This window comes from Phascolarctos cinereus, unplaced genomic scaffold (genome assembly GCF_003287225.1).
Source record: "Phascolarctos cinereus isolate Bilbo 61053 unplaced genomic scaffold, phaCin_HiC Scaffold_7;HRSCAF=346, whole genome shotgun sequence".
Classification (NCBI taxonomy): domain Eukaryota; kingdom Metazoa; phylum Chordata; class Mammalia; order Diprotodontia; family Phascolarctidae; genus Phascolarctos; species Phascolarctos cinereus.
Window position 1 is genome coordinate 54,478,828 of NW_027556180.1, and position 13,459 is coordinate 54,492,286.

General features: G+C 37.1%; 1 protein-coding gene across 15 annotated transcripts in view; it reads left to right on the forward strand.

Annotated features, from left to right (window-relative positions):
• The window catches only part of TFDP2 (transcription factor Dp-2), a 173,859-nt gene that overhangs the window by 99,020 nt on the left and 61,380 nt on the right, over positions 1-13,459 (forward strand). For all 15 annotated transcript variants that reach the window (XM_020971002.2, XM_020971003.2, XM_078147530.1 and 12 more), the window contains one exon: positions 8,416-8,519. In XM_020971002.2, coding sequence (XP_020826661.1) covers positions 8,416-8,519 — 104 coding nt within the window. The remainder of the gene's footprint in view (positions 1-8,415; positions 8,520-13,459) is intronic.

Here is a 13,459-nt window from a genome sequence, read left to right on the forward strand (position 1 = left end):
CCATTTTGTATAGAAGCTTACACTCTAAGAATACTACTAGTGCTTTGTAGGGACTAAAGTCCAAGTCATTTTGTGCCCTAATGTTAATTATCTTATTATTTACCCGTGAGTTTTTGACTCTTACTATTCATGTAGCAAGGAGGGCGTTAACTCATAAATTGAGTAAAAGGAATAAATATTAAAAAAATAACACCCCCAAAATGTCATCAGGACTAAGATTGTGGCTTCCTGTATGACCAACATTTTGGTGCTTTCATACTTTCTTCAGCAGAACTTATAACATATATCCTATTAAATTACATAGCTTTCCCTTTCTCCCTGTTATGGAATGCTCTATAGTTAGATCTGTTCATAAATTCTTGAATTACTATAAGCAAGTGGCAGATCCTTTGCTGGATCATCTACCATCCTAAATGAATATGACTCTAATCCTGGGCCTCTTTCTCTAAACTTTCACTGTTGGTTATCTGGTTATCTCATTAGCTTTCATGGTTCAATATCTGCATGGGTTTGTGCAAATAACTCTCAAATCTACATAGATAAATAGATATAAGTATATTTCTCTGTATTTACATATCTAGCTGTAATCTCTCTCTTGAGCTCTATTTCAGCATTGCCAACTACCTATTGAACATGGAATATTCAATTTCCTTGGAATATTTTTTCAATGCATCAATCTCAGTATGTCCACAAACAAACTTATCTTTTCCCCCAAACCCATTGTTCAAACAAACTTCCAATTTTCCAATTCCATCATTTCCTTCCATTTACCCAGGTTTACGACTTCAAAGTTACATTGACTTTTCTCACTGCTTCACTATTGTCTCCATTTCAGTTACCAAGTCTATCTCTGAAATCAATCACATGTGACAGAGCCCACTACCTACATCATGCCTTTATCATCTATTATATTAGCCTCCTAATTGAATTGTTGGCTTTCTAGTCCCTTCCTTCTCTGTCCATCTTCAAAATTAATCCAACAGCTAAAAGAATATTCCTAAAACACTAGTCTTACCATATCACTTTCCTGCTTAAAACTCTCCACTGTCTCTCCCTATAGAAAACCTTTGGGCTAGCATTTAAAGCCTACCACAATTTGGATCCCACTTACCTTTCTTTCTTTCTGTCTGTCTGTCTGTCTGTCTGTCTTTCTTTCTGTCTTTCTTTCTTGCAATTTGGGTTAAGTGACTTGCCCAGAGTCATGCAGCTAGTGTTACGTGTCTGAGGCCATATTTGAACACAGGTCCTCCTGACTTCAAGGCTGGTGCTCTATCCACTGCGCCACCTAGGTGCCCCTCCACTTACCTTTCTAGACATTTTGTGTTACTCACATTCACCTACTCTACCTTCTAGCCAGACTGGCCTACCAGTTTTATTTGTTTTTTGTACAGAAGCTTAATTTCATCTATTTGACTCTGTAGTTTTCCTGATCTCCCCCTTTATTCCCACAGGTGTATATCATGCCCATTTCCATCACACCCACCCTTTGGACCAGTATTTTGGGGTTCTGGCAGTTTAGTTCAAAGCCCCGAGTAGTATTCTGAGGCTAATTTATTAATTTGGGAAATTCTGGACTCTTTGGTCCCATTTCCATTAATCTATGATTCTTGGCTCCAACCTTTATTTTCTCCAACATGTGGGTGGGTAATTGTGTTTACCACACCTACATTCAATCCTGATGGCTTCACTTCCCTGAATTGGTTATGGTCCTAGTCCTATAGGCCCTTGACAGCTCAGCCTTACTTTCTTGCTATGGAGAAACTCCTTGAACATCTTACATCTACATGCCTTTGCAGACTGTCTCTCGTGCCTAGAATGTACCTCCTCTGTACCTTCAAGGCCCAACTCACATACTGTTACCTACATCAGATCTTTCCTGATTCTCCCATTGTTAGTTCTATTTTCTGCTTCATTATTCCCTTTTTTTAAAAAAATATGTTGTCCCCCTTAGATTTTTTTTTAAGGCATTTGGGGTTAAATGACTTGCCCAGGGTCACACAACTAATAAGTGTCAAGTGTTTGGTCTGAGGACAGATTTGAACTCAGGTCCTCCTGACTTCAGGGCTGGTGCTCTATCCACTGCGCCACCTAGCTGCCCTCCCTCCCTTAAATTTCCCCTCAGAATGTAAGATTTTAGAGGGCAGGGTTTGTTTCTTTTTTTGTATTTGCATACTCAGCATCTAGCACAATGTCTTATTCATAGTGGCTGCTTAATAAGTTTGTTCAGTTGAAGAGGAACCAGTCTGGAGGGATATTTTTCTGGCATGCCTTCAAGCTCTGGCCTCAGCCCTTTTAAGAAAATATGCTTAACAAATTTGCTGGGAAAGTTAGCTAATGTATTGGCTTACAGAATCAAGATACAAAAAATTATTGATAAACTGGAACATCAGGATGAGTATAACAATGAAACTTAATTTTAAAAATATAAATTTAACTTAATTGCTAATTCAGAAGAAAATCTGAGTAAGGACTAGATGGCAGAAATAGAATGAGATGATAGAGATACCTAGCTTAAGACTATTTCTTGAAAAGAATTGTTAGACTGTTAATAGGAACAATAGATCCTGAATTGTCTTGCCTCTGTTTATTTCTTTTCTAATTCTTATTTGTGGAGTATCTCCTCAATTTATTTCAGTAAAAATTCATTAAATGCCTACCGTGCAAAGACAGTGGTGCTGGAGAGGTTAAAAAAAATCAATCCCTGCCCTCAGAGAGCTCACATTCTCACTGACTCTTAATAAGGATCCCCTTGGCTCATTCTTCCAATACAAATTAAAGACTCCATTCTGTGTACCTAGAACGGAACAAACAAAAAGACTAAGGACTTAGGACTATTTTGCAGGGGGACTATATTGTCTCAGGGGGTGAGGATGAGAGGCCCCACTGCCCTTACCTTTACAGCATGCTTCCCTCATCAGAAGTCATTAATGAAGTAGTTAACTTACTTCTTCAGAAATGAATGTAGCCAAGACATGGTTGGTGCTGTAAATCCTTTTTTTAAAAAATTTAATTTATTTATTTTTAGTTTTGAGCATTCACTTCCATAAGATTTTGAGTTTTACATTTTCTCCCCCTCCCACTTCATCCGCCTTCCACTTCTTCCCCCTCCTCCCAGACAGCATACAATCCTATATAGGCTTTATACGTACATTCATGTTAAGCATATTTTCCAATTAGTCGTGATATAAAGAACAATTCGAACTAATGGGAGGAATCACAAGAATGAAGCAATAAAACAAGACAACAAAGGAAAAGGAGAGCAAATAGTATGCTTCCATGTGCATTCAGACTCCATATTTCTTTCTCTGGGTGTGGATAGCAATTTCCATCATGAATCTTTTGGAGTTGTCTAAGATTCTTGCGTTGCTGTGAAGACCGAAGTCTATCAAAGTCAGTCATCCCATAATGGGGCTGTTACTGTGTACAGTGTTCTCCTGGTTCTGTTCATTTCACTCTGCATCAGTTCATGTAAGTCTTTCCAAGGTTTTTTGAAGACTGCCTGCTCATCCTTTCTTATACCACAGTAGTATTCCATTACATTCATACACCACAACTTGCTCAGCCATTCCCCAATTGATGGGCATCCCCTCAATTTCCAGTTCTTGGCCACCACAAAAAGAGCTGCAATGTATGTTTTTGTACACGTGGGTCCTTTTCCCATTTGTATGATCTCTTTGGGATATAGCTCCAGAAGTGCTATTGCTGGGTCAAAGGGTATGTACATTTTTATAGCCTTTTGGGTGTAGTTCCAAATTGCTCTTCAGAATGGTTGGATCATTTCACAACTCCACCAACAATGTATTAGTGTTTCAGTTTTCCCACATCTTCTCCAACATTTATTATCATTGACCTGTTTTATCATGTTAGCCAATCTGTTAGGTGTAATGTGGTACCTCAGAGTCATTTTGATTTGCATTTCTCTAATCAATAGTGATTTAGAACATTGTTTCATCTGACTATAGATAGCTTTAATTTCTTCCTCAGAGGACTGCCTGTTCATATCCTTTGACCATTTATCAGTTGGGGAATGTGGAAGTCCTTTTGAAAATGCCTACTCTTCAGGCTCCATGGCAGTGGAAAAAAAAAAACAAAACTGTTGCACAACCATATGCTAGGATAACCAGAACCAGTTACAGAATGTCCACGTGTGCTGCAGTCTTCATGACTTTACCAGAAGCCACACTCTAGCATCCTTCATGCAGATGATGCCATCTTAGCAAGTTGATGGAGTCTTCACATGTGCCATATTCCCATTTTAATCTTTTTTTTTTTAATCAGGGGTGGCTTTTTGTAATGGGGAATGGGAAGGAGTACATTTAGAAAACAAGGCTATGTAAAAGCAAAAGGTCAATAAAAATTAAAAATGTGTATTTTATATACCTAGTCATGTTCATAGGAAGTAGAGATGGAAGTAGCAGAAAGGGAAAATGTATTTTTGTTCATATTGTTGTTCCTATCTGGAATGCTCTTTTTTTCCTGTCCCCATCTGTCTCAAACTACCAAGTTCAAGTTCTGCTTGAGTTTTGTGATCTTGAATAGGTCAGTGGGACCTGAAACTGAGTTTTTTTGTCTGAAATTTTGTAATTTTATGATTACCTGTTAAGTCTCCATCCCATAAATCCTTCTCTGAACTCCTTTTATACTTATCTGTAAACACACAATTTTATATTGTGCTATTCTCAAGTTGTTTTCTTACATATAAATCTTTCCCTGTAACCCAACATTTTGAAAAACATGTAAAATTTTATTAAGAATAAATACCCATTTTCAGAAAGCTATGAAAGACTCTGAAGTAGGAAATTCTGATGAAATAATCATTAATGAATCTCATAAAGAAGAAAAGGAAAAGATGTCTAAAGAGAACCGTGTGGCAGCATGGGGAGGTCTAAAATATGTTTAGATTTGAAAAGGATAAATATTAAAGATAGAAGCAAAAGCAAATAGCCAAAAATAAATACAAGAGTTAACACAGTCCTGTAACAATAGTGTTGTTATTTTTATCTTCTCATCTTTTTTGATGGAATTAAGATAGAAACAACCCAGAGACAAGTGACTATCCTGCTGTTGTCCTTTTGTACTTGAAGTTTGGAGGATTATTGCTCAGGTAGATAAAATGACTGCTTTTTTGTACTCAAGTAAAGAGTATTGAAATGTCAACTCCTCTTCCATAAACTCATTAAAAGCATCTTTGGGACAACTCCAGTAGATGGCAGAGATGATATGTACTTTGTCCTGTTCACTAATGGCTTTAATTTCCTCTTTGGGGCCTAATATTTTAAAGACTTTTTGTTTCATGTAGTTTGGAAATTATGAATATTAAGTTTGGTGTGACATCTTTTAAAAACATTTGTCCTAAATTTTTATGAGTCAGTGGTATGTTCAGACAGTTATGGGCTATGGTTCTGTCTGTTATGGTGCTTCAGTCCCACTATACGCTGTTTATTCTTAAAGATGTTTGGGGAAGGGGGTTATATATTTGTAGTGTGAGGATTTGCTATTTGTTGATTTCTAAAGGATAGCAAGCTTCTGTTTTTGTTGTTTAGTCGTTTTTCAGTTGTGACTCTCAGTGACCCCTTTTGAGGTTTTCTTGGCAAAGATACTGGAATATTTTTCCATTTCTTTCTCCAGCTCATTTTACAGATGAGGAACTGAGGGAAATAGGGATTAAATACTTGCCCAAGGTCACACAGATAGTGTCATGGGCTGGAGATGAGCTCAGGTCTTCCTAACTCCAGGCCTGGTGCTCTATACACTGTGCCACCTAATTAGTGTATAATTTTAGCCATCTTGCTTGATTATGTCTTTTTAGATATCTGGTAGATGCTAGCTTTTTGCAGTGACCTGATCTAGAATCACTATTATAAACCCTTAGGTTTCTTTAAACAAATCTGGTTGACACAACATTTATTTGAATCTTATTTATCACCATATTTGTTGATGTAGATGTTGCCTATGGGGTATTGATCTTTGATCTTAAAGGGTTTCATTTGTTCTTTCTAGAGAGAAACCAGTTTCATTAACATTAAATGAATACAGTGGTGGCATATACATGTTGTCAGCCTTTACTGTTGGCTTTTTGAAGTGAGGTTTGTTTGTTCCAGAAGCATTTCTGTAAATTTTTAACCTGTTTATTAGGTGTTCTATTTCTATATTCTCTTCCATTTTGAAGAAATGTTAATCTTTCCATACTTGCCTTAGGGCAATGAGCCCTGTGTTTATGGAAGTGTGTTGGTTTTGGTTTAGATCTGCTGTGTATTTTACTGTGTCAAAAGTATACATGCTTATGTGTTAATTGCTCGAAATGTGTTCTTCCTGTTAAGTTTTGACTTCAGGATACCAATTACCTGGCTGTTTTTTTTTTTTTTGCCAGGCGGTCAGAGTTCATTGACTTGTCCAGGGTCATACAGCTAGTAAGTGTCAAGTGTCTGGTCTTCCTGACTTCAGGGTCAGTGCTCTATCCACTGCGCCACCTAGCTGCGCCTCAATTATCTTTTAACATACATAGCTTCAAGGTGGAGTCCAGCATTCTACTTTGGAGCAGACCAAAATCCATATCTAAAACTTACAGAGCTCAGATCAGGGAGCAGCAATCAAATGTTACCCTAGATCAGACCATTTTGGGAGTACTGAAAACTTGCAGGTCCCCAACTTGTACCTGAGATCCTGGAATAACATTTAATACTCCCAAGAACACAGCAGTAGTACTAGCCCAGCACTGTAGAACCTAGCTCTGACATCAAGTCCCTGGAAGAATAGGCAGAGAGAGAGGAAAAAAAAAACAACCCAAAAAACGACCCACCATAATGAGCTATTATTATGGCAGGGACGCTCTAGATACAAACAGAAGAAGAGAACAACTCCAAAACATCTCCAAGCAATTCCTTAGAGAAAAAAAAACAGCTTGAGCACAAATTCAGGTAGAATTCCTGGAAGAGATGCAGTGAGAGTTTTAAAATGTTTTTATAAATGGATTGAGAATTCTTGAGGGAAAAATGAGAAAAGAAATGATCGCTATGGAAGAAAAATTGGAAAGGGAATAAACAGCTTGGCAGAAGAGCTACAAAATCTTGTCCAGGCAACAAGCTTACTGAAAATTTGAATGAACCACATAGAAGCCATTGAATCCATGAGGCAACAAGATATATTAAAACAGAGTCAAAAGGCTGTGAAAAAAAAAATAGAAGGAAATATAAGTCATCTTACGTAGCAAAAACAACAACTTACCTAGAAAACAGATCAAAGGGAAAAAAATTAAAAGTCATTCAGCTATACAAGATGTTGGATTTTACATATACTGTCAGATATGGTTGATGTATGTTAGCATAAAGTTAAAAAAAATTGAACTATCTTCCTCTTTAAAAAAAAAAAGTTCTACAAGCCATTCCCCAATTGATAAATGGTCAAAGGATATGAACAGGCAGTTCTCAGATGAAGAAATTAAAGCCATCTATAGTCATATGAAAAAATGCTCTAAATCGTTATTGATTAGAGAAATGCAAATCAAAACAACTCTGAGGTACCACATCACACCTATCAGATTGGCCAACATGACAAAAGAGGAAAATGATAAATGTTGGAGAGGATGTGGGAAAATTGGAACGCTAATGCATTGTTGGTGGAGTTGTGAAATGATCCAACCATTTTGGAGAACAATTTGGAACTATGCCCAAAGGGCTACAAAAATGTGCATACCCTTTGATCCAGCAATAGCACTTCTAGGGCTATATCCCAAAGAGATCAAACAAATGGGAAAAGGACCAACATGTACAAAAATATTCATAGCAGCTCTTTTTGTGGTGGCCAAGAACTGGAAATTGAGGGGATGCCCATCAATTGGGAAATGGCTGAGCAAGTTGTGGTGTATGAATGTAATGGACTGTAAAATGATGGAGAGTAGTTAAATACTGCAGGGGCAGCATCAGAATAGTCCACAAAACAAAAAAAAAGTATTAAAATTAAATGTTCAACATTACTCTATTTCATGGCACTGTATTTCAAAGGATTTAGCAAGTTGAGACTCAAAAAAGAACTGATTTATTTCATTTTTTTCTGATTAGTTTTGGAAAAGCTAACTTTTATTTGGGGATGACATATACTTTTGCTACTGGTTGACTGTTTTTCCTCAAAAAAACTCACTACTCCTGTTTAGAGATGCTACTTCAATTACTTTTTTGGGGAGTTGAAATTCTCTTCTCTCAGTAACAACTGACTTGTTTCCTTATACAGCACATACTTTTAAAAAATTAAAATAAATTTAAGTTAGCTTGTTTAGATAATTTTATAGAACTTTACTCTTCAAAAAAAATTATGGATACTTCCAGTTTGTCTCAGAAAAGGGGTTGGGAACCAGCAATCCTGGTATTAAAAATGCCTTGAAATTTCAGAAAACTAATGAGTTTTTGCCATTTTTTTTAGGTAACATTTCACTTGTTGCATTTCCGGTTTCCAGCACCAATTCAACAACAAAGATTTTACCAAAAACCTTAGGACCAATAAATGTGAATGTTGGACCCCAAATGGTAAGGAGATCATGGATTCTTAGAACTTAACATGATGCTTGATTAAATTTTTGAAAAAATATTTGTAAAAATTTGTTAATTTTTATGTGTATGTGTGTAGGGAGATCCTTTTGTTCTGTTAGTAAATTGTTGCTTTCAAGTAACTGATGAAGTTAAATCTTGAGGGCTGGAAGGCAGGCTTTTTTCTTTCCAATCTGAGCTTAGATAATTTGCGCAACTCTGCCTCACTTAAGTCCAATTCATGTGTAAGTCAGGACATCACTTATTCGTGATGTCATTGGTCTTCAAAAAGAAGGACAAACAACAATAACAATGGTATAATAGTGAGGTCACAGTTGCTTATGAAGTACTTTTCTCCCTTTTCCTATTGTTTGATTAAATTGGTGGGTTGCATTCTGTTTTTTCTTAGTGATGCTTTATCTTCTTTTCTGATATCCATAAAAATAATATTCAATGCTGCAAACTATATATAAAATTGAATCTATGGGATGCAGCTAGAGAAGAGTCTATAGGCATTTGGGGCAGATCCAAGATGGCAGAGTAAACGCAGGAACTCATTTGAGCTCTCCTCCAAATACCTGTAAAAAATGACTCTAAACAAATTCTAGAGCAGCAGAACCCACAAAAAGACAGAGGGAAGCAAATTTCCAGCCCAGGACAACCTGGAAGGTCAACAGGAAGGGTCTGTTGTGCCAGGCTGAGAGAGGAATGCAGTCTAGTGTGGGCCGCACCCATAGACTGGGCCCCAACAAACCTGGAACTGGCCTCAGGGGACTGGATCACTGGCAGCTTTGGCAGTTTCCAGACTTCTCAACCCACAAACACCAAAGACAACTTAGAAGGTCAGTAGGAAAGGTCTATTGGACCTGAGTGAGAGAGGAGCACAGTCCAGCCCCGGCCCCAGCACAGTCCCAGGGTGGTGGCAGCAGCTGCTTCTGGAACTCTCAGCCCATAGATGGTAAGAGGATCGAACAACTGATCAGAAGGCGATTACTGGGGTCTCTTTGCTGGCACTGAGGCAGAATTCTGTTGCTTTGCCCATGCTTGGATCTGGGTGGTAGTCCTGGGGCGAGGAGGAGCACTAGTATAGCAGAGCTTGTGGCAGCAGTGAGGAGGGAATCACATGTGGTTCCAGGGCAGAAAAGAGTGTTTGTGATCACTCTCAGACCAGAGTACAGGCCAGGAGAGGAGTAAATACCTCTCCTTAGATCATACCACCTTGGAAGAACTGAAAACTTACAGGTCTCTAGAAGTATCTCTGAAAACAGCTGCACAAACCCCCTGAAGATTGGGACACTATGCCCTCCACACTGGAAGCAGAGCCTTACCTTAACAAAGAGTTAAAAAATCAAGTAATTGGTTGGGGGAAATGAGCAAACAAGGGAAAAAACCTCAGACTATAGAAACTTACTTTGGTGACAAGGAAGGTCAAAACATACACTCAGAAGAAAACAACAAAGTCAAAGCTCCTACATCCAGAGCTTCTAAGAAAAATATGAATTGGTCTCAGGCCATGGAAGAGCCCAAAAAGGATTTTGAAAATCAAGTAAGATATGTAGAGGAAAAATTAGGAAGAGAAATGAGAGTGAAACAAGAAAATCATGAAAAATGAGTCAACAGCTTGCTAAAAGAGACCCACAAAAATACTGAAGAAAATAACACCTTAAAAAATAGACTAGACCAAGTGGCAAAGGAGGTCCAAAAAGCCAGTGAGGAGAAGAATGCCTTAAAAAGCAGAATTGACCAGATGGAAAAGGAGGTCCAAAAGGTCACTGAGGAATTCCTTAAAAATTAGAATGGAGCAAATAGAACCTAATGACTCTATGAGAGATCAAGAAATTATAAAATAAAACCAAAAGAATGAAAAAATAGAGAACAAGTCTATATTTGGTCTTACTACTACTTTCAAGAAGTTTTTGTATGAAAAGATGTATGAAGGAAACCAGATTAGGTAATTTATCACATAACAGTATTTTTAAAAATTAATTGTAGAAAATGTAAAAGTAAATGTGCTTCTCCAAAGACATTAAGTAGTAAACATATGAGAACATGAAATATGGCATATTCAGAGAATGCTATTGATAGGGAAATATAGCCTTCGTTCTTTTATCAATTTTAAAAGATATTTTAAAATGTCTCATGTTGCTTAGATTGGGAAAAATATATTTAAATACTGCTTCCCCCCTCCCCCCATTTCTGCAAGCCATATTAAGCACACATTAAAAATTAGCACTGCCTTAAAAGATAATTTAAAATACAATTTTTGACTTATAGGATTTTGATAATGCCAGATAGACTTTAAAATTGTCTGGTCCAATCCCTTTATTGTATAGATAAGGGAACTGAGGCATGAGTGTATAATATAATATCACTGTGATCTGTAATATAAATTTCTATGAATACTGGAAATCTTGACTTATACATGCCTGGTGTATATGTGTGTGTGCCTGTGTACACATATATCCCTTATACAACCTACAAAGCTATGATAGATCCCTTCCCACTATCACTGAGAGTTTACCTCTGCGTCTTTTTTTCTTTCTCTTGCAGACCCTATCTCTGCAAGCTACCTTGCTGCCAAGATGGCCCCATTTACTACCCTTCCCTAGTGATTTGCCTGTCACCTTGCTTTATGATCTGGCAGGGGATAGAATTTTCAGTAGCAAAAAGAATTGGGCATGAAAGATGAGGGAGAAGGAAGTACAAAGAGAAAAAAGCTCCTGTCTTCCTGCCATTCTCCTGTTATTCTCCTGTACTCAGTTGTCAGCTTAAGGTTAGGGGAAGGTTAAGGGAAAACTAGTGCAAAATGAAGGGGAAAGATAATAAACAGAATGGGAGAGATGCAGGGAACAGAACACTAGGCTAAAGTGGAGGAAAATTTATTACTGGCATCCAGCATTCAAGCAATGATTGCAATTTACTTTGAAATTGAAACATTATTATATATAGTTAAAAAATCAAATCAATTTAGTCTGGCTTCAACTATTTTTGATGAAACCATGTTACATCCTTAGGATCACTGATTTCTTTCCAGGCATTAATTAACTAATTAATTAATTAATTCTTTTAATTGTAAATTCAATAATTTTGCAAGGAAGTGAAGTTAAACTCACTGACCTATAGCTTACAGACTCTTGCTTCTTTTGCAAATCAAGATAACGTTCCCTGCCCATCTCCTCTGGAATGAAACCTCTCATATTCTCCGTAATCTTTCAGAAGACCCTAGCTATGTCTCAGCAATCATTTCTGACAGTCTTGATTATGCTTTTCTCATTATTTAATTTTAAGCCCAATAGACAAATTTTGTTTCAGATCTTCCCCTGTGGATGTCATATCTATATGCCAATTGTCCTTAAATGTTTTCTACCTTGATGGTGTTTTAGTGACTTTGTGTGGCAGTGAATACAGCAGAGATGGAGTCTGGTCAGGAAGAAGGAACTCAGCCCTGCTTTTAGCTCTGTGTGACGGGGCAAATGATTTAAACTCTTAGCGCCTCAGTCCTCTTTTTTGTGAAATGGGGGTGTTAGTACAGTTACCTATCTTATGGAACTCAAATCGATTACTGTATATAAAACATTGTAAATATTAAATCAGTATGAAAATATCAATTCTTAATGTTATAAAGTTTGAGTGAAGATATCGTTGGAGTTAGAGAAGCCTTTGACTAAGTTTTCAGTCCTTAGCCAGTAGTTTGGGAATTGATGGTAGAGCTCTCAAAGCCTTTCCTGCTGGTTTTCCAAATAGGTTGCCACCTCCATAACTCATTCTCTGTGATTTGCTGGAATTCCTGGGGTTGAGTCAGGGATGGAGGGGACAGAAGGAGGATGGAACAAAATGTAGCCATCAGTGGTGCCACCTTCTCCTTCCTCCTACGTAACACATCTGACACTTTGCTATTATTTCCTTTCTTTTCTTCCTCTCTTCCATTCCTTTCCCACACCCTAGTGATCACTAGTCTTCATGAAAATTAGAAATTGTTACAGAAAAGAAGTTAGCAGCTTTTAGATGAAGGAAGAGGTAAGTAACAGTTTAATGGTAGCCCAAATTCTATTAAAATTGGGACACTTGTCTGTACTCAACAAATTGTATGGTTGAGAAGTGGATCAAAATTTTCACATTTTCAGTAAATCTCATTGATACTTTAGCTAAAATTCCACAGATCATTAACCTTGCTCAACTTGTTTAATAAATTTTCTTTTACAGCCCAGTTTAAGTACATGGTTTTTAGCTTCAAAATAATTAGCAATTTTTAAATTTAGCAATTTTCAAAAGCTCAGGGCGGAAGCAGTTGTAGTTTATTCTTAATAATTGTGCATTAAGCATATCAGACTTGTCAACTCTGCATTTTAAATGGTACAGCAATTAAGATTTATTGCTAAAACTGTCTGCTAGACTGTCTGCAGGCCTTTGGAAGATTACTCTGAGATGGAACTCTGAAAAAAACATTGTTAATCATTTTCCTACTCTTGACCATATTGATTATGTGTGGATAAGGATGAATATATGTGAGTATATGTAAAAGATGAGATAATAAAAATGGCAGCCATAGTGCTTTAATGTGTACAGAATGCTTTGCACACCTCTCGTTTGATCCTTGAAACAACCCTGTTTGGGAGGTGGTATAAGTTTTACTACTTAACATTTATAGAAGTGTTTAAATGTGAGTTTAGGTAAGTAAATATGTTGGAAAAACTTTAAGTAAGTGTTAGAAGGAAGCAGAGATGAGGGACATCTACATGTGACTAATAGGTTTACCCATTCACTGGCAGAGATGATAACTTCACCTACACATTCTATTCTGTTTTGACTTAAGCACTAGATAATGATGCTGTTTTTTAAATATTTTTGGATGAATGAATGAATGGGGAGGGGGGAAGCATTTGCTACGTACTTACTGTGTATGCGTGAAGTACTGGGGATACAAACAGAAAAAGTAAGAC